General features: G+C 39.9%; 3 protein-coding genes and 1 pseudogene across 3 annotated transcripts; 2 read left to right on the top strand and 2 right to left on the bottom strand.

The window, feature by feature from the left end:
• Window positions 1–859: 859 nt before the first annotated feature.
• LOC116326351 (leucine-rich repeats and WD repeat domain containing 1) lies at window positions 860–11,242 on the bottom strand. Its single transcript, XM_039618604.1, has 16 exons — window positions 11,029–11,242; window positions 10,072–10,158; window positions 9,356–9,590; window positions 8,214–8,333; window positions 7,858–8,004; window positions 7,681–7,773; window positions 7,137–7,502; window positions 6,507–6,621; window positions 6,258–6,364; window positions 5,897–6,107; window positions 5,262–5,334; window positions 4,912–5,055; window positions 4,526–4,629; window positions 4,006–4,167; window positions 3,350–3,459; window positions 860–2,372 (listed from the first exon to the last, which is right to left on the bottom strand). Exons 2-16 carry the CDS (start codon window positions 10,149–10,151, stop codon window positions 2,220–2,222), a joined length of 2,220 nt encoding a protein of 739 aa, XP_039474538.1. The 5' UTR covers window positions 10,152–10,158; window positions 11,029–11,242; the 3' UTR covers window positions 860–2,219.
• A 502-nt stretch (window positions 11,243–11,744) lies between these two features.
• On the top strand, window positions 11,745–13,683 carry LOC120442297 (alpha-ketoglutarate-dependent dioxygenase alkB homolog 4-like). The gene is made up of 3 exons (XM_039618606.1): window positions 11,745–11,791; window positions 12,625–12,801; window positions 13,097–13,683. Exons 2-3 carry the CDS (start codon window positions 12,685–12,687, stop codon window positions 13,295–13,297), a joined length of 318 nt encoding a protein of 105 aa, XP_039474540.1. The 5' UTR covers window positions 11,745–11,791; window positions 12,625–12,684; the 3' UTR covers window positions 13,298–13,683.
• A 266-nt stretch (window positions 13,684–13,949) lies between these two features.
• Window positions 13,950–14,864, top strand: LOC120442228 (annotated as a pseudogene).
• A 1,027-nt stretch (window positions 14,865–15,891) lies between these two features.
• Window positions 15,892–19,631, bottom strand: LOC120442296 (leucine-rich repeat and WD repeat-containing protein 1-like). Its single transcript, XM_039618605.1, has 5 exons — window positions 19,397–19,631; window positions 18,257–18,376; window positions 17,902–18,048; window positions 17,725–17,817; window positions 15,892–17,546 (listed from the first exon to the last, which is right to left on the bottom strand). Exons 1-5 carry the CDS (start codon window positions 19,619–19,621, stop codon window positions 17,178–17,180), a joined length of 954 nt encoding a protein of 317 aa, XP_039474539.1. The 5' UTR covers window positions 19,622–19,631; the 3' UTR covers window positions 15,892–17,177.
• Between the last annotated feature and the right edge of the window lie 286 nt (window positions 19,632–19,917).

Below are 19,917 nucleotides of genomic sequence, written 5' to 3'. Positions count from 1 at the left end.
TAATCCGCCTCAAGAACCACGGATTGAACTGCCCGGCCTCTTGCCTTTTACGGCCACCCAACACACTTTGAACCCAATCCTCATGGGGGATCCTGTATGTGGTGAACCCACAGAAGACCCTGTCTCTTAAGATCCTTCCCCAGACCCGGCCCAAGAGTGCAACCTGAGTAACCCTATCCCGGGCAGAGTAAACAGGTCCCTTAATTTTTTTTGTTATCTTTCATGGTGCCCTCACCCAGGATTTGCCTTGGGAGACCCTACCAAGGGCAAAAGCCCCCTGACAACCCTGGGATCTTGGGATACATAGATCCCAGAAATTAGCTTCCTCCAAACGGTAGATGGCTTCTTCCTTAGAGATGGGGTGAATGCATTCTTTCTAAACTGTTAACAAAGGGACACTGCTGACCTATGAAGACAAAAGAGGACAAAAGCCTGAGGTAAATGTTTGGACATCCTGCATGGTTGGGTAACCTGCTCAGTAAAACTTGTTTGGGGAAGGTTTTTTGTAGCAGCAAGTCTTTTGATTCTTGTTTAGAGGATTTTTCAGCCATCCCTGCCAAAGTCTCAGGTTCCCAGGAGAGTCTCAGAACATATTTACGAGATTTCCTATTATTGTTTTGGTTTGGGGACTGGGAGGGTCACAACAAAACCTTCATCTTACACTTTCTGAGCTGGTCTATTGTAGATTTTTCATGGTTTTGGAACATTTTCTTCTTGGTGAAGCATTCTCCTTTTCATCTTTGTTCTTTTACATATACTTCAGTGTTTACTCCTGGAAATCGTTCCTGTAATTCAATCCATTCTTCCCTGTAGCACCAAAGCACTCCCAGTAAAATAAGCCGAGTGGTTCTTTTCATGATTCTGTAATGACATCTTCTGGTTTTATTCTTTGTTTTTTAAGCATATACATTACTGGACACAGTGGGTAGCAAGCACCCTTCAAGTAAATTCCTTCCAAAGAATGCAGTCTGTTTTTTAGAGCTAAGGAAAAACCAACCATGCCAGCCACCAAGTGGTTAAAATGAGAATAGTCAATACCAGGTACAACAGAACAACCCGTTTACATCTTTGCTGCATTTTTTAAGAATTCAGACATTTGATTGAACAACAGAATACACTTAAAAGTGAAAAGCAATTAGAGGCAAGCTAAAAATGTCATTAATTAAATAGAAAAAACAGTCCAATTCCAGCTTTAAAGCATAAAAACACAATGAGCTACACACTGACAGAATTATTCAGAAAAGTAAATGCTGCAGCATTTTCACTCTTCAGTGTTATCTAATCATTAAAAAGTAGTACAGGAAAGTAAAAGCCTGGCTTCACAACAGGGGGACAAAACTTCATTCAAATAATCATTCACATTCAAAAACTATACTTATCAACAAAGCATATATTTCAAAAAAGAAACAAGCCATAAACTCCGACGGCTTAAATCTGAATGAACCAATTTAATGTGCAACATGAAGTTTGTTATAGTGAAAATGTGGATAAACTGTTGCCCTTAAAACATCCTGCAGACACTGAGCAGTCTTATTATGTAGAGTCACAATCTGCTGTGTGCTAGGACAGCTTTTTCTGCTAAAACCAGGTGGAAACAAGGGTGATGGAGGGGTGAGACCTTACCACAACACATCATTAAAGTTAGGAATAATTCTTTGACACGAACTCGTGACCGTTCTGACATTACACACAGATCTGTTAAAAAAAAGTTTAGCAAAGCTTTAACTAATTCAAGTTAAACTTAAACCAGCTAAATGGCTTTGTTGATGTTGGGCTCACTTGTACTTTTACGCTGAAGTAAACTTTGCACATCCAAACTGTGAAAATGTGCCAGGGAGTAGAAACAGGAAAACAAATTCAGTCATCAGCTGAATTTTGAAGTCCATGGTGCATTATTGTAACCATGTAGATCTAAATGGAGCCCTTTCTGTCCAGTTTGGACAAATCAACAGATAATTCTGTCACAGTCAAAGTCACCTAGTTATGATTGCCTATAACTCATAACAGCAGCAACTTTAAGTAAAAACAAAAACATCTGCAAATTACAGTTTTATGATTAAACTCCACATAATACACTATTGTGTAAAAAAAATAAACGGAGAGTTCTTTTTTTAGCTTTTAGATGCTGATGTAGCATCAACACTCACAAATTATGAATGTGCACATTTTCAGTAATGGGGCACACTCAGATTTTTTATGGCTGTGCAGTCCATGGTTGCTCAGGGCGACTCCTCTCTCTTCCACACTATCACCATATTCTTGTCACTAAGGGCAACTAGATAGCGTAGTTCAGGGTCCATGGCTACGCTGTTGATGGAGGGGCCTTCTACCTTGCCGTGGCCGTTCTTAACTGGGGTCGGCCACTCCAACACCTGCCAAAAACAAACAACATGTTAGTGCTGAGTGGAGAGAAAAGCGGAATGCATCTGAAGTTTAGTCTCATTACACGCGGCTGACGTGAAGTTTTGGAAGTCTCAAATCACTAGTCTTTACATTTCATGTGCAGGCTGAAAGAGGCAAGCAAACTGAGCTCTCTTTAAAGAGTAAAGATGGATAGTGACAGTTATTTCATTGCAATGTAGGTTTAAAATGTATCCATCCTTTACGTTATCTTAATGGCGTGCACAGGAGTGCCTGTGCACGATAATCCTGTGTTTATATCTGAGAGCTGGTCATTGTGTAATCTTCCAAAATGAAACAAAAATCGACTACACAGCTCAGATCTCTCATATTTATGGTGGTTGCACACATCTGTTATCAGAGATGCAGACGAAATCAGAGGAAATGATGCTGAAGCTAAAATAATACTTGAATGGCCCGTGTTTATCTATTGTAAGCTTCCTGTGTGCATTCATGTGCACGTGTATTTCTCTAGGAACAACACAATTAACTGCTTCTGAAAATTTAAATGTCTTGTGAGTGCAAGACAAAGAAACTCTCTCTTTATGGGACTTCAGTGGATTCACACATGAAGGACAATGCTTCAGCCCAGTGCTGAGATCTGGGTATGTTGCAACATCACCAGAAATCCAGCTGGAAAACAAACAAGTGGGCGGATGAAGCTCCATGTGTTTTCACTTTTCAGAGCTAAGATTGTGAAACAACTTTAATAGGACATAAAAGTAAAAGAGAGCAAAAACAAGGAAAACTAAGGCGACTATCACTGATGATTAGGTTCACTAATCTGGGAGTTTGTTTTGTCTGACTGTAACTACCTCCCACACTAATTTAATAGACTAATTTTGAGTACTTCTTTCAAGACCAACAAAAAAAAGAGAAAAAACAATCGATAAGATATTTCTCTAAACAAGAATCGTAAGAGAAAGCTACTGTCTGAAAATACAGATACCTCAGTGGGCAGTATGGGTTTCCCAGTGTGGAAACTGTTTTTCTGGAGGTTGGGGATGTGGTATGTCCATATCTTGCCTTTGTCATCACCGCACACCATGTAGGCTTGACCTAATGAGAGGAATGAGAACACAGTGAGTATCTGTGCTGTTCTTGGTCTAAGCACTATAGTAGTTTTTCACAAGTTACTACCAGGAACCTTTAAATGAACTTTAAAGTCCTTCAGGCCATTAGAAGATCTTGAAATGCAGACAGCTAAATTAGTTCACGGCATATAGTGATTGAGTTACATCAGCTGTCCTCTCTGTTGTTTCAGAGCTGCAGGTCTGTGTGTGGCTCCAGTGGAGGTGTGGACTCATCTATTTGTGCTTCAGAATGTTTTATTTATCTGATTCACTACAATCTGTAGAGTTAAAATCATAACCCTGGAACGTAATTTAGATTGTAAAGTGAAACCATCCAGTTCTACAGTCAAGGCAACTATGGAGTGGCTTCAGGCCCAGTCTGACTGTCCTTCTGTGTCCCAGCTCCCAAAATATCTGTGGTGACCTGAAGATGGCAGTTCCTAAGCTCACTGCCCTTGTCTACACTGATGATGACCTGAAATGACGACTGAATGTTAAATGCATCAGAAGTGATGAGATGAGGTGCACTTACCAGGACAGGTGTTGAGAGCCAGGTAGGGAATCTCAGTGTTGGCCCACTGCAGCTCAGCCAGAACCACAGCACACACTGCTTTGCTCTTCTTGTCCGGCCGCTGAACCTTGGTCCTGCTCCAGCTCCACAGGTAAATGCAACCATACAGGTAGTTCTTGGATGCTACCATCATGGAGCGAGCATGCAAAAGATTAGGGAAAAAAATGAGAAAAGGGAAATCAGGAATAGGAATAAGCAGGAGATTTTAAGCTAGACAATTTATTTTATTTATGTAGCACCAATTTACAACAGGAGTCGCCTCAAACGAATTTATATTGTACAGTAAGACTATGACGCTACAGAGTGCCAGAGTCAGATCCTCAAACTTAAATGAAGTCAGGACCAACCTGGACTGACTGCCAACGCCAAGTGTCGCTGAAAGGTCTAATTATATCCAGTATGAGTCAATGTTTCCAGCTCAGAGTGGCATGTGTTTAAAGGCACTGTAAATAAGACTACAGTGGTATTGTGGTACACTTACCCACTATGTCATCATTAAGAAAACCCAGGCCGTCCACGGTGTGGTAGTCATGGTCTTTGTCTTCCTTCTTATATATGGGGAATGTTATCTCCATTTCCTTTGACCTACCAAGGAGATAAAAACAAAAACACCGTAATTGTTTCTGGGTGGGCCGCATATGTATACATAGTTTTCTCATTAAAACATCAGTGAACAGATGTAGTGAGCCAGTATATTCTAGGTTACTGACTGTCACCAAAATAAAAGGTAGAACTGGGAGAGATTCAAAACACAAAGACAAGTGCACACACACACACACACACACACACACACACACACACACACACACACACACACACACACACACACACACACACACACACACACACACAGAGTGTGCATCTCACCTCTTAGTGGTGTTGTTGGCACCGAGCTGTGTGTTGTAGCAGTGCAAGCCGTCCTCACAGGCAGTCAGTAGGTGTGCACTGGGAGCAGTGGGAGGCAAGCAGATGTGCAGAGGGGTGGTACCGATCTCCAATACCAGCAGCTGACTGGAGGGTCAACCAGTAAATTTTCAACATCACAGTCTGAACCTTTCATCTTAATGTCAATGGTAGCAATTTGAAAAAATATTAAAAATATATTTTTTAAAAATTATTACTGATAAACAGTTATATATTTTAGAAAATTCAGTACAACAGATGTGATCTGCTAAAGGAATTCCATCGCAAACACTTTTCCTGGCAGAAAGACTCACACAACTTTGAAGTTGTACTGGCTGTCCACCCCACCGATATCCCACATCAAGATCTTGTTGTCGTACGATCCCGCTACAAGACAGAAGTTGAGGCGGTGTTACTTTACAAGTAACCCAGTTTAAACAAGAGCAAATCAAACTATGTAAAGCCCACTACTCTAACAGGTGAGCAAATTATTGCTAAAGCAATATCTGTGAGATGTGAGGAATTAAGAGCAGGCATAGCTAAGAATAAACTTGAACATAGAGACAGGAGTGTCACTTTCCATAGCCAACCGTTTACAAATAGCATCAGATCCCTAAAAGCTTAAAAAAAAAAAAATCTGACAAAGAGGAAAAACGTCAGCGGAAAACAGTCCAGCAAACATTCAAAGAGGTGGTAATAATTCCTAACTGGACAATTACACTACATCAGATCATAGCTGAAGCTGAGGTTGATATGTAAACGATGGTAAATGATTACAACAGACATGGAAAATGAGTAATCACCTCGCTATTCATTTATTTTCTCTTAATAAGTTTAAGGCTGACTAAAGTTTATTTACAAACCATCTGATTCTCTGTCAGAACTTTAAACTCCCCATTTTTATCCATACTCACTATTATGGTTAGAGTTTGTGTAATTAATTACTCACTGAAGAGGAAGTTTCCCTGCTGGTGGTTAAAACGGAGGACAGACAGCGCCTTTCGGCTGGCTCTGAACTCTCCGTAGGCCACGTTGTTTCTGGGATGAATCAGTTTGACTATTCCTCTCTTCCCACCGGCTGCGAGAATGCTGCAGTGCTGAGCTGAAGCATTGCCTCCCCTGGACATCAGCACTGTGGACCAGGCCAGGGAGTAGAACTCCTGGTGTAAAGGAAAGCAACAGACAGAGAGCTTTATTGTTTTCTTGCCATTATGAATCAAGAATCCTACGAGTCTGAGCAAAAGACAGAAAGAAAATTCAGGTTTTTAAAGCCTAACTACTGCAGACTAATCAGAATAAATGGAGCATACCTCCCCGGGAACTTTGTACTTCTTCATCACCATCCCCATTTCACAGTCAATCAAACAGATAGAGTCTCCTCCACAAGTAGCGACCAAACGACTTCCTCCAGCGTTGCCTGTTAATAAAGATAAAAAGCCTGAGTTTAATCCCACATTTACAAAAGAAACAACAACTTTCAAATCTCTTTTGTCTAATCCTTTAAGCTTTGACTTGGAGATGCCCTGCAACTGTTTTTCCAACGTGTATTCAAACAATACCAGCAGAATCAGGCAGTGGCTGGAAAGCACAGGCCCACAGCTGGGTGGAGAAGTCCTCTAAGCTGTCCTGTTTGCTGTGGCACTGAAGAACATGGAGTGGATTGAGACGCACTGGCTGTTGGAGGAAGGAATCATGAGAACAATAAATTAGATGGAGAAGGGAGATGGGGGGGGGGGAGAAATGACTTTAATGAAGGCACAATCTGCATACAAAGTTCGAGCAAAAAAAAAAAAAAAAAGGAAAAAAAAAGTGGGGGGTTCACAGCTATTTTGACAATAAATCAGGTTATTAGACAAAAGAAACGACCTGCTGGAGCTAAATGAAAAATTAAAGAACAGCCAAATTACTAAAATTCATCAAGAGGGGACATATGTTCTGTACCAGCTGCCAGATGTACAAGTCTGCATGAAAACACGGACTAATACTGCCACCTACTGGCTGTCTCAAGATACATTTTGACTTCAGGTACGTTTTTTCCTTTTTTTTTTTTTTTAGATCTTTTGTCTTGGGAATTCAAGCAGATCAATTTTCCAGTGATCAATGGCATTGACAGCAACTTTCCTGAGAATCTGACTGGCCAGACTAAAATTTAAATGACTGCATTTTCCAAAACACAGAATTTCCCTTACCTGTGTGTCGCTGCGGATTTCTACTGTTTGCAGCATGTCAGCATCTCTCCGTGAATTCTTTTTGCCCGAGCTTTCCTTCTGTTTCTTCTGAGCATCATCCCCGTTGGTTTGTTGCTCTTTAGAACTTCTCTTACGTGTGTCTGACCTCCTCTCTCCCCTGCTGGGGGTGATGGGAGCCTGGCTTGTCTTGCTGGGGACATTCTTGATTGTGTCAAGCTGAGGCTTGAGGCGGAATCTCAACTGGCGTGGACTGTCTTCGGCTGCAGAGGTTGCGGGATCTGTGCGAGGCTTTTTGAGAGGCCTCAGTCTTATGCTGGTGTCTATAACTGATTCAGTTTGTTTCCTCTTCGCAGGCTTTGAGACATCCTATGTGAGATGAAGCCACTGTATGAACTTTAAATCTTCCAACATCATCATCAGTTGACTGCAGAACTTTAGATATAAAAGCATATTCTGGACTAAAGCAGAGACACTAAGTAGGAAGCTGCTGATCTCCGGTGCAACTTCATTAATGCAGCAATATTTAGCACACACACTGACTTACAGAGTTATTTTGAGTGCCTGTAGTCTCCGCGCTATCAACTTCTTTCTTCGGTCCTGTCAATGAGAGAAGATACTCCTTAGCTAATATCCCCACCTAGGATCCAAAGGAGACAAAGAAGAAGTTATTAAATGTAACAGAAAGCAGCCAAAAACAAGTGCTAAAGCACTCTAAACTTACCCTCCACCTGGTGAAGTCACTGACTGAATTGGGCCCAAATTTAACTTGAAGACAGGCAGTGCTGACAAACTTGCTCTCCAAGGCATCCATTTTCTCTGCTGTGATGGGATTGGGGAGGCAGAAGCTATTCTCCCAAAGAGCAGCAATCTAAAATAAACAGCAATAGTTAGGACAGCGATTACAGCCTGCGTGATGAAACGACGTATTGCCACATCTGTGCCAGAAATATCTTTGTTCAAAACAACAGCTGCTAAACATCATTTTTTGGTGCATGTTATGACTTTGTACAGTATCAAATGCAGGAACATTAACACCAATACCATGAAGTAGAGCAAAATAAGCCATTAGTTCCATACCCTGGTCCTCAGATTATCACTGTAGACATAACGCAAGTGGTTGGCAGAAGTACTGACATCTTTACCGTTGTAAATCCTCAGATTGGGCAGCAACACCATCAGCTTGTAAGTGTCACTCACCTGATAACCAAAAGAAACGTTAACAATTAAGTCAGTGTGGCGGCATTTTATGATGAAGGGACCTAAAAAATGACTGTGTGCAGTCTTTCTGTGAACACTTTCCTTTCAAACGTACTGTACATTTGATGTGACTGTGCAAATGTGGAGGACACTGGAGATCACAGCAAAAAAGGAAACGAGTTTAATTCCTCCTTTATTTGAAGTTCAGTGAATGATTTTTAGTTCAGAATTATTATATAATTACTCATTCTGTTTACTGAGCTGACAAAGATCTTATATATTTGTTGTGTACACTTTTGTGAGCTCAGACTGAACCTACCGGCTATTCGATCTTGTTTATGAGTGGCAGCCAATCAGAAGCAAAGGATGAAAATGAGCGGAAACCATTTTTAAAAGAATTTCTCTGCTAATAATACAGTTTTCATTGGGGTACTGGGATAATAGGAATGCAGGGATGTGTTTTGCTTTATCAAATGCATCACCTAGAAAAACAACCAGATCCTACAGAGTAGCAAGGATTTCCTTATTTCCATTTATGGTCTGCAGGATAGTGGGGGCTGAAACTGTGTCTCTTTCACAGTGGGGGAGAAAGGCTGTAACACAGTCTATCTTAGAGCTGACACAAAAGAGAGCCATTCACACCTACAGGACTTCATTTCACATCATCAGCATGTGTTTGTATTGCAGGTGATGCAGACAGAATACACAAACTCAGCAGACAAAGGCCTGAGCTGAGGAGTCAAACACAGGAATATTTTATTGTCATGACAACTGATGCAACATGCTCCCTTGCAATGCTAACACTAATAATCAGCTGGTATGATCATTCAGCAATGTAGCCTGACTCAAATATTTCTCCATGAGCCAAGCCAGACAGCAGTAGGTGTAGAAGTATGTGATTTTATGAAATACTGATGACAAGTGTCAGTTATAACCTGTTCATGTATTTGCCATTTGTGCTGTAGCTGCAAAGAGTAACCCTAAAACAGGAGTGTAAGGAGAAAACAAAGCTATGTGCTCACAGTAATGTAGAGGTTGTCATCCATCCTCAGCTCTTCTACGTTGCTTAGGGAGTCCAGAGTGGTAACATCTTCGATCTGGTTGTCACTCAGGTCCAGGAAGCGAAGTGCAGGCAGCTCCAGGTTCTTGGGAAACTCCTGCAGCATGTTTCCAGAAAGATCCAACTTCTCCAGAGACTGGAGACGGGACAGCAGCTTGACAGGTAGATCCTGAAGCTTCAACCTCATCTTAGACAGACTGAAACACAAAGAGCACCAAAGTTAGTGTTTCCATGGGGTATGAAATAAAATTACATATGAAGCTGTTTAGTAATTATAGTATTACATCTATAATCATTTGTTTAAATATTATTGCATACACACAAATATCACAAAAGTATAAAAATATTTCCATTAATTCAATGTTTTATTCCAGTTTTTAAATAGCCAACTGCAAAATGTCTTTGAATATTAAGGCCTTATTGTTTATATGCACTCAGCATTGGCATAAATGTCATGGTCATTTAGGGCTTCATAATTTCCAGGGTGGAACGAATGGATACATTTTAATTACTTTAAAAAAAACAAGAATCATCATAAAAATACCATGACAAGCATGCCCATGATGAGTGGATGTAAACTTGTCACCACAACTGTAACTAAGCATTACCAGTTTACTTCAGTGCAACTTTAACAGCAAGACACCTACAGAGCATGATAAGGAGAAACAAAGTCCTTACTTCAAAGTCATGATTTGCTCCAGTTTGTTGGCTTTTGGAGAGGCTTTCTTCAGTAAAACTTTCTCAGTGATTTTTTCCATTGCTTATCTGCAGGAAGAAGCACAATTCAGGAGTGAAGATGGCAAACTGAAGATAGGGCTGAGATAAGTGTCCTCCTAGTTTATTTATATTGTCAATCCTGTTCTAATCACGCAACCAGAGCACCGCCCACATGGCCAAAACAAACTGACTACATCAAGGACTGAAACTCCGTAAAAGCTCTTTAAGAATATAATTAGATACAAACAATAGGATAAGAAAACATGAATTACAAACATGGTCTGTAACTGCTTTAGAAGACCTGATTAGTAATCAGGACCACTGATCAGCTTCGAGAACAATGAAAATTCCTGTGGATGAGAAACGCTGTAGTACACACAAAGACTTAAACAAGTAGATTTGTGTTTAATATTATTACACAGATACTGTTTACAACTGAGCTTCTTCCACTTGTTTTAGCTGGTCTGATTACTCTTTTTTTGGCATTTTTGGCATTTAGCAATTAAAATCCCCTCTTGCTCCTCAGCATGATTAATCTGTTAAAGAAATGGAAAATTTCCTGCAAAAACAGTTTACGATAAATAAGCGGCTATTCAACAATAACAGGCTAAATGCGATTTCATAACGCTCTATCCTTTAAGTAACGTTGTCATAACGTCTATATAGAGATCCATACTAAGGTGAGGAAGGATATTTCACGTAAAGAAGATGAGAAAGCGTTATATGATAATAAGTTTGAGTTTCTCCTAGCTAACCACGTTGGCAGTGCCGACAGCCGTATATATCTCTATATATTTACATTTCTCCGCTACAAACACAAATAACAATTATTGATTTAATTAGAGCAAGCGTTAGTGGTTTTGCTTTTGTTATTAAACAGCTTAAAACTTGTCAATATATGTGATTAATATCACTTACCAAACACTTGAGCGAACTCAAAACACTCTTGCTGAAACCGAGCTTTCCCGGGGAAACGTTACGTATATCCGGTGGGCGTGGTTTAAACAAGGCATTGTTTTTTACAGCCTGGGTTTTGCTTGCCAGGGATTAACAACCTGTGGCAATTGTACAATAACTCAGCGGTCCCCAACCCCCGGGCCTCGGACCGGTACCGGTCCGTGAGTCGTTTGGTACCGGGCCGCGAGAGTTGAGGCTCAGGTGTGAAATGTATGGTTTTCAGGGTTTTTATCGGTTTTCAGCGTTATTTTGTTATTGTTTTTATCGTTAACTCAGTTTTCCTGGGTCTTTTCACGTGTGTTATGAATAAATCTTCTTTTTTTCGGTACCGGCACTAGTTTTATTTTGTTGTATTTATCCGCGACACCTTATTGCCGGTCCGTGAAAATATTGTCGGGCATAAACCGGTCCGTGGCGCAGAAAAGGTTGGGGACCGCTGCAATAACTTACTCATGGCCATTGATCAGTGTTCCTTGATCAGTGGGTTTTGGTCAGTGATTGTTGATCAATGGTCATGGGAATTTGCATAATTATGATTAAGGAACTGACCTCACAGCCCATTGTTCCTTCAGTGGGCTGGTTTCAGTCATTATGCAAATGTACTGTTTGTAAGGTTTGGGGAAACCTGCAGTCAGCTGAGACTGAAGAAGTCACTTGGATGAGTGACGAAACGTTTCTCCCACAAAACGCTACGTCCAGATGAACAGATTCAACTTTTGGAGAGGTACAATAACTTAGTTTTTATTATTATTACTTTTTTTATTTACGTTAAGCACATTGAGTTTACGTGTAATTAAAAGTGCTGTATGAATTAAATTGACATTGATTTAAAATTACATTATTTTAAGTTCTTTGGATCACAAAGAAGTGAAATACTATTGGCATTTCATTCCAAAAAGCCATCATCTGAATATTTTCTGCTTTTGTATAGTTCCAATGTTCCAAAACAAAAAAGGCAATATTCGTGTAATTTTTGAATGATTCAGTTGAAGTTGTGCCGTTAATCACCATGCAGAACATTTTCAGGATATGGTTCAAAAGAAAGGGTCTAGAACTGAAGAGTAGATTTTGCGGTCTGTAGCCCCTGAAATGCATTCATTCTGGCACTCCCAGTTTAGAGCAATGAACAATGAAGACTTTAACAGAACGGCAAGGAGGGGCAAGAGGTCTAGGCAGGGTGGCACTGAAGTATATGAAAATCTCCCATATGTAAACGGAGTCAACAAAATATCCACAAAAACACTTTTTAAAATTATTTATTGCATCATTATCTGTTCTAAGAAAACAAAGGCTATAAGAGGCTTTTGGAGTTGCCCCAACTTTTTAAGGCAGTCAGTCGTGAATGTTACTAGTGAACATTAACTAGTAATGTAGTTATGTTAATGGTTTTGGTCGTGAACCATAACTAGTTATGATACAAACACTACTTCCACTACTATGTTTTTAAAATTATTATTAATATATATACATTTGTATTTTTATATTCAGATATCAGTTTTCTTATTTGCTTCCTCCTTTAGCTCTGCTAACCCTGAAAATGCCCGCATTCTCCGCTAGGTGGCGATAGTTAAATGTTTTCGTTTGCTGCCACTTCCTGACACAAGAAGAAGATGCAGGATGATGGCTCCCGACACCAGTGACGACGTGCCTTCATGTGCTTGTAAAGGTGTCCGCCGGTGTCTCGTCTGCGAAGGGTTGAAAGAGAAAGTACAACCGGAGGCGAGTGAATCAAAGGTACTGTTTTCCAACAGAAAACTGTTATATTGTTTTTATAACAAGTAAAAAAAATAATCAAATACTGCTAACAGCAGCGCACACAACAAGGTACGGGTGCCCTCGGAGGACATTCCATCCTTATTAAAGGGATATTACTGCGGTTATAAATGTGTGCCAACAGCGTTTGTCTTTATAACAAAAAGGCATTCACTACAAACTGTCAATTTCATCGCCAAAAATTATAATTCTAGGAATACATTTGCGTCACTGTATAAATAACGATGTTTTTCTGTTTATCTGTCTTTCTGTGAAGATTGTCCATCATTTCCTCTACGATCCTCAGTCGAGGCTCGCTGTTGGAAAAGATGCCCAGGCTGCATCCTTCCCCTTTTCTGGGGTCTTCCTGTGGGAGAACTTCATATCAGAAGAGGAAGAGAAGGAGCTTATATGTGCGATGGACCAGGATGTGTGGAAGGAGTCGCAGTCCGGTCGAAGAAAACAGGTTAGCATGTGATCAAATAAAAACAAACAAAACATTTTTGTTTAGACTATGATGAATAGAAGCAATTATTAGGGCTGTAAAGTCAATATAAATGTCAGTCCGAGTTTACTCAGGTCATCAACATTGATTCACAGAGAGTTTGAGTCGTACCTTTCCATGCTGCCTTCAACACTGTTGATTGTTGATCGTGATATTTTAATTCAAAGGCTTCGTGATTCAGTTGGTTTAACTCGTTAGTTTCTCGATTGGGTTTCATCATGACTAAAGGGTAAATGTTTCTATGTGTCAGTTAATATTTTTAGAACTGCAGAAATAAACATTCCGTCATTGGTTACTTTTTAACCTTATCACTTAACTGATCTAACCTGTTCACAAATTATTAAACTGCGTTGATGACATTAACTTGTGGATGTCTAGAATCTTTCTAGAAATGAATAGAGACAAGATAGAAAATCCAAAAGTCAGAGACAGAGAAAATTTGTTCATATTTATTATCCCTTTCTGTGAAAAACGATGAACAAGTCAGGCACCTTGGGATCATTTTGGACTGTGGTCTCAGTTTTGATAATCATATTAATAAAATAGACAGAATTGCTTTCTGCTACTCAAAATATATATCAAAGGTTAGAAAATTCTTATCTCAAACTGACTCTGAAATTGGGCCATGCTTTCAGATCAAGCAGGTTAGATTACTGTAACACTCTTATTTTGTGGGTGGGACATGAGATGAATTACTACTGTGTTTTATTGCCTTTAAATGTTGTAGAGCTACATAGCTTTTTTTTATCTTTTATGGTAAGCATACTAAGTGTACCCATAATAAAATGTGCTATATAGATAACATTGTCGTCAATTCTATTTGATATATATAGTATGGAAAGTATATATGGTTAATGGAGTGACCAAAAGCCTCCTCCAATATTGTTGCAGGACTTTGGCCGAAGGTGAACTTCAAGAAAAGGAAAGTGCGTGTGGGTGGCTTCAGTGGACTCCTGCTTTGAGCCATAAACTTGTGCTTCGGATGTATCAGGAATCAGCTCTAGACGGCTTCCAGCCAGTGGAGCAGTGCAACCTGGATTATCATCCTGAGCGAGGTGCAGCCATCGATCCACACTTAGACGATTCTTGGCTGTGGGGGGAGCGCTTAGTCACCATTAACATGTTGTCAGACACTACACTCACCATGTCTCTGGAGCAGGGTCTGCCAGAGCTGGGACTAACAGGGGAGGTCCATGTAGCTGTGAACCTTCCTCGCAGATGTTTAGTAGTTTTATACGGCGAGGCACGGCATAAATGGAAACACGCCATTCACAGGAAGGACATTCATGTACGTAGAGTCTGCAGCACCTACAGAGAGCTATCTGCAGAGTTCCTGCCTGGAGGGCAGCAGGCAGACCTCGGAGCCCAGCTGTTGAATATCGCCTTGAACTTCCAAGGCTCTCCAGTTTAATCTAATTTGATGGATCCAGAGGGAGCTGCAATCTAAATCACTTGGACTTGTCTTAAACTGTAAAGATGTGTCCTTTAGACACCCTAGGGCTTGTTTGCTGGATCTGTGCCAGCTCCCAAATAGTGAGCAGTGCTCACGAGGCTTGTGTGCATTAATTAGTTGAACATCTGCTGTGGTGCGAAGCCAAGCTGAAGTCGAATTGCTTTGGAAAAAAAATGTTGGGGAAATTGTGTTAAAATAGCTGCAATGTCATTATATTATTCCACCCCCACCCTCAGTGTTCTTTTTGTTTTATGACAAATGGAGAGAATAAAGCAATTTTTCCACGCACAGGGCGATCCGTGGTAACTCGCTAATGGAGATTTGCCGCGTTAATGTGGTTATGATGTTAATGTCATTTTAACGAGATTAACGCTGACAGCACTAATATAAATATATGTTTGTGTGTGTGTGTGTGTGTGTGTGTGTGTGCAGAGAGACTGACACAAACCTAATCTTTGACTTTGTGATGATAAGAACAAATCTTTGATGATAAATTGAATAGAGAATTATACACGTGTTGGGATTGAGGCTTTTTTTTTCTCTTTCAGAACTGCAATTATAATTGTTAAGATAAACATTTAACAGTAAAATATGACTTAAAACAAAAACAAATCTGATTGCAAAAGTGAATCAAAAGATCTGTCACCTGAAACAATCATGTGCAGCTGCTGCACATATCTGGCTTTGTTGAATCAGCAGTGGCTGCGAGTAATTTTTCTGAAACCCAGTTTGTCCAGTTCCCGATGAGTTCTCAGACACAGAGTGAGAACTACAAACAGGATGTGGCCTGCACGCTCAAAACGAACTGCCTTTACAAAGTTTTTGTGTTCAAGTCATCTTTCTTGAAGTCATTGTCTATTCAAAAGAAACAGGAAATGTGCAATGGTGTCAAAGCTTTTATTTTTCTGTTCTCTAAATGTGTTTTTGAGGTTGCTGCTGTTATCCACACATTTAGCTTCACTGGTCACAGATGTCACATTCTTTCACCCCAACCGGTCGCAGCAGATGGCCGCCCCTCCCTGAGCCTGGTTCTGCCGGAGGTTTCTTCCTGTTAAAAGGGAGTTTTTCCTTCCCACTGTCGCCAAAGTGCTTGCTCATAGGGGGTCATATGATTGTTGGGTTTTTCTCTGTATTTATTATTGTGCTATCTACTGTACAATATAAAGCGCCTTGAGGCGACTTTTGTTGTGATTTGGCGCTATATAAATAAAATTGAATTGAATTGAATTGAATAGATGTCTGTATTCACAATGGAGTCACGTCTCCAGTTCATCCAGCTGACAACATATGAATTTGATTAAGGACTACAAACATGAAGACAAAACCTTTATTGTTACTGTGTTCAGGATGTAGCAGGATTGGGAGTGCCGTTCCTTCTTAGTGATTTACTTTGTGATATTTAAAGGAAAAAATAAATTATATTGTAAAAGAGATAACTTTTCAATAAAAAGCCAGGGTCAAATGAATTATTGTCTTCTGTATTTCCTGAATAGAGGTTTATTTCTGCTGGGGTTTGGAGCAATTTATAATAACATTTTTCATGATGGGGGAAATGAATTGTCACTGGAGAGATTACTATACTAAATAATATATTTTTAAAAGAAAGCAGTTAAAGTTATTATGTATTTATTTTTGCAGCTCATAACTCCTTTGAAATCTATTGTAAGTTCTGTATTTTTTTTTAAAGATTTTGAATAAACGGCAATTTACTTGAAACAGCAGCTTAACTTAAATGCTATTTTATCTGTTAGCAGAGTTATAATTGATTTATATTTTCTATTTTTTCTTGTTTCGTTTTTGCTTTTTACTTTTCTAAAAATGTTTAGTTTCAGTTTAGTTTTTATTAGCTTCAGTTTAGTTTTAGTCTCTTTAATTATTATTATGTGGAAAGCATATTTTTGGGGTGCAAAAATTAGAAAAATTAATACATAATTATATCATATAGTGAACTGAATATTACAGTAAAAACATTACTTTTTGAAAGCAGTTGGCTCATAGTCTAGTTTTTTTTATTGTGAGTTAACTTTTTTTTACATTTAGTTTTAGCTCTTAGTTTGGTTTCAGTTAATTATTATAACCTTGGCTATTTGGCTGTTGTACAGTTAATTCACGTTAAGCCAGCTTTGATTTTCCCTTATAGTTCTGCGTCTTTGTTGACCGTGCTTTTACTTTGAAGATACGGCCGGACATCCTTGTTTACTTTAGCTGCTGGCTTGCTGTTGGCTGGATCCGCTGCTCAACCTGTTTGTTAATCGCGCTGTGTGGCTTATTAACGCCCCGAGTTTATAATAAGCTGGGCTGATTTCTCAGGGGGGGATTTGACTTGCCGTCGCCGGGAGGCGGTAGGTCGATTTTTGAGGACAGATTAAGCAACACGGTGAGCATGTCCTGAGCTCGGAATCAAACTGAGAGGCTTTTCAAATGTAGCTTGTTAGCTAGCTGCGTCGCGTACAGTGAATTCTTTTTGCCCGAGCTTTCCTTCTGTTTCTTCTGAGCATCATCCCCGTTGGTTTGTTGCTCTTTAGAACTTCTCTTAGGTGTGTCTGACCTCCTCTCTCCCCTGCTGGGGGTGATGGGAGCCTGGCTTGTCTTGCTGGGGACATTCTTGATTGTGTCAAGCTGAGGCTTGAGGCGGAATCTCAACTGGCGTGGACTGTCTTCGGCTGCAGAGGTTGCGGGATCTGTGCGAGGCTTTTTGAGAGGCCTCAGTCTTATGCTGGTGTCTATAACTGATTCAGTTTGTTTCCTCTTCGCAGGCTTTGAGACATCCTATGTGAGATGAAGCCACTGTATGAACTTTAAATCTTCCAACATCATCATCAGTTGACTGCAGAACTTTAGATATAAAAGCATATTCTGGACTAAAGCAGAGACACTAAGTAGGAAGCTGCTGATCTCTGGTGCAACTTCATTAATGCAGCAATATTTAGCACACACACTGACTTACAGAGTTATTTTGAGTGCCTGTAGTCTCCGCGCTATCAACTTCTTTCTTCGGTCCTGTCAATGAGAGAAGATACTCCTTAGCTAATATCCCCACCTAGGATCCAAAGGAGACAAAGAAGAAGTTATTAAATGTAACAGAAAGCAGCCAAAAACAAGTGCTAAAGCACTCTAAACTTACCCTCCACCTGGTGAAGTCACTGACTGAATTGGGCCCAAATTTAACTTGAAGACGGGCAGTGCTGACAAACTTGCTCTCCAAGGCATCCATTTTCTCTGCTGTGATGGGATTGGGGAGGCAGAAGCTATTCTCCCAAAGAGCAGCAATCTAAAATAAACAGCAATAGTTAGGACAGCGATTACAGCCTGCGTGATGAAACGACGTATTGCCACATCTGTGCCAGAAATATCTTTGTTCAAAACAACAGCTGCTAAACATCATTTTTGGTGCATGTTATGACTTTGTACAGTATCAAATGCAGGAACATTAACACCAATACCATGAAGTAGAGCAAAATAAGCCATTAGTTCCATACCCTGGTCCTCAGATTATCACTGTAGACATAACGCAAGTGGTTGGCAGGAGAACTGACATCTTTACCGTTGTAAATCCTCAGATTGGGCAGCAACACCATCAGCTTGTAAGTGTCACTCACCTGATAACCAAAAGAAACGTTAACAATTAAGTCAGTGTGGCGGCATTTTATGATGAAGGACCTAAAAAATGACTGTGTGCAGTCTTTCTGTGAACACTTTCCTTTCAAACGTACTGTACATTTGATGTGACTGTGCAAATGTGGAGGACACTGGAGATCACAGCAAAAAAGGAAACGAGTTTAATTCCTCCTTTATTTGAAGTTCAGTGAATGATTTTTAGTTCAGAATTATTATATAATTACTCATTCTGTTTACTGAGCTGACAAAGATCTTATATATTTGTTGTGTACACTTTTGTGAGCTCAGACTGAACCTACTGGCTATTCGATCTTGTTTATGAGTGGCAGCCAATCAGAAGCAAAGGATGAAAATGAGCGAAAACCATTTTAAAAGAATTTCTCTGCTAATAATACAGTTTTCATTGGGGTACTGGGATAATAGGAATGCAGGGATGTGTTTTGCTTTATCAAATGCATCACCTAGAAAAACAACCAGATCCTACAGAGTAGCAAGGATTTCCTTATTTCCATTTATGGTCTGCAGGATAGTGGGGGCTGAAACTGTGTCTCTTTCACAGTGGGGGAGAAAGGCTGTAACACAGTCTATCTTAGAGCTGACACAAAAGAGAGCCATTCACACCTACAGGACTTCATTTCACATCATCAGCATGTGTTTGTATTGCAGGTGATGCAGACAGAATACACAAACTCAGCAGACAAAGGCCTGAGCTGAGGAGTCAAACACAGGAATATTTTATTGTCATGACAACTGATGCAACGTGCTCCCTTGCAATGCTAACACTAATAATCAGCTGGTATGATCATTCAGCAGTGTAGCCTGACTCAAATATTTCTCCATGAGCCAAGCCAGACAGCAGTAGGTGTAGAAGTATGTGATTTTATGAAATACTGATGACAAGTGTCAGTTATAACCTGTTCATGTATTTGCCATTTGTGCTGTAGCTGCAAAGAGTAACCCTAAAACAGGAGTGTAAGGAGAAAACAAAGCTATGTGCTCACAGTGATGTAGAGGTTGTCATCCATCCTCAGCTCTTCTACGTTGCTTAGGGAGTCCAGAGTGGTAACATCCTCGATCTGGTTGTCACTCAGGTCCAGGAAGCGAAGTGCAGGCAGCTCCAGGTTCTTGGGAAACTCCTGCAGCATGTTTCCAGAAAGATCCAACTTCTCCAGAGACTGGAGACGGGACAGCAGCTTGACAGGTAGATCCTGAAGCTTCAACCTCATCTTAGACAGACTGAAACACAAAGAGCACCAAAGTTAGTGTTTCCATGGGGTATGAAATAAAATTACATATGAAGCTGTTTAGTGATTATAGTATTACATCTATAATCATTTGTTTAAATATTATTGCATACACACAAATATCACAAAAGTATAAAAATATTTCCATTAATTCAATGTTTTATTCCAGTTTTTAAATAGCCAACTGCAAAATGTCTTTGAATATTAAGGCCTTATTGTTTATATGCACTCAGCATTGGCATAAATGTCATGGTCATTTAGGGCTTCATAATTTCCAG

Source organism: Oreochromis aureus, linkage group 10 (assembly GCF_013358895.1).
Source record: "Oreochromis aureus strain Israel breed Guangdong linkage group 10, ZZ_aureus, whole genome shotgun sequence".
Taxonomy (NCBI): Eukaryota; Metazoa; Chordata; class Actinopteri; order Cichliformes; family Cichlidae; genus Oreochromis; species Oreochromis aureus.
The sequence above is the reverse complement of the archived record's forward strand: the minus strand, read 5'-3'. Positions and strand labels throughout refer to the sequence as shown.

Excerpts from the sequence above, each read along its gene's own strand:
- LOC120442296 (XM_039618605.1), bottom strand. The coding sequence starts at position 19,621 with ATGAGGTTGAAGCTTCAGGATCTACCTGTCAAGCTGCTGTCCCGTCTC. Across the intron at positions 17,818-17,901 it reads GTGACTTCACCAGGTGGAGG|GTGGGGATATTAGCTAAGGA; the intron begins GTAAGTTTAGAG and ends TTTGGATCCTAG. Across the intron at positions 17,547-17,724 it reads CAGGCACTCAAAATAACTCT|GATGTCTCAAAGCCTGCGAA; the intron begins GTAAGTCAGTGT and ends CATCTCACATAG.
- LOC120442297 (XM_039618606.1), top strand. The coding sequence starts at position 12,685 with ATGATGGCTCCCGACACCAGTGACGACGTGCCTTCATGTGCTTGTAAA. Across the intron at positions 12,802-13,096 it reads CGGAGGCGAGTGAATCAAAG|ATTGTCCATCATTTCCTCTA; the intron begins GTACTGTTTTCC and ends CTTTCTGTGAAG.
- LOC116326351 (XM_039618604.1), bottom strand. The coding sequence starts at position 10,151 with ATGGAAAAAATCACTGAGAAAGTTTTACTGAAGAAAGCCTCTCCAAAA. Across the intron at positions 5,335-5,896 it reads GCAGGGAAACTTCCTCTTCA|CGGGATCGTACGACAACAAG; the intron begins GTGAGTAATTAA and ends TCTGTCTTGTAG. Across the intron at positions 2,373-3,349 it reads AACCCATACTGCCCACTGAG|GTGTTGGAGTGGCCGACCCC; the intron begins GTATCTGTATTT and ends TGTTTTTGGCAG.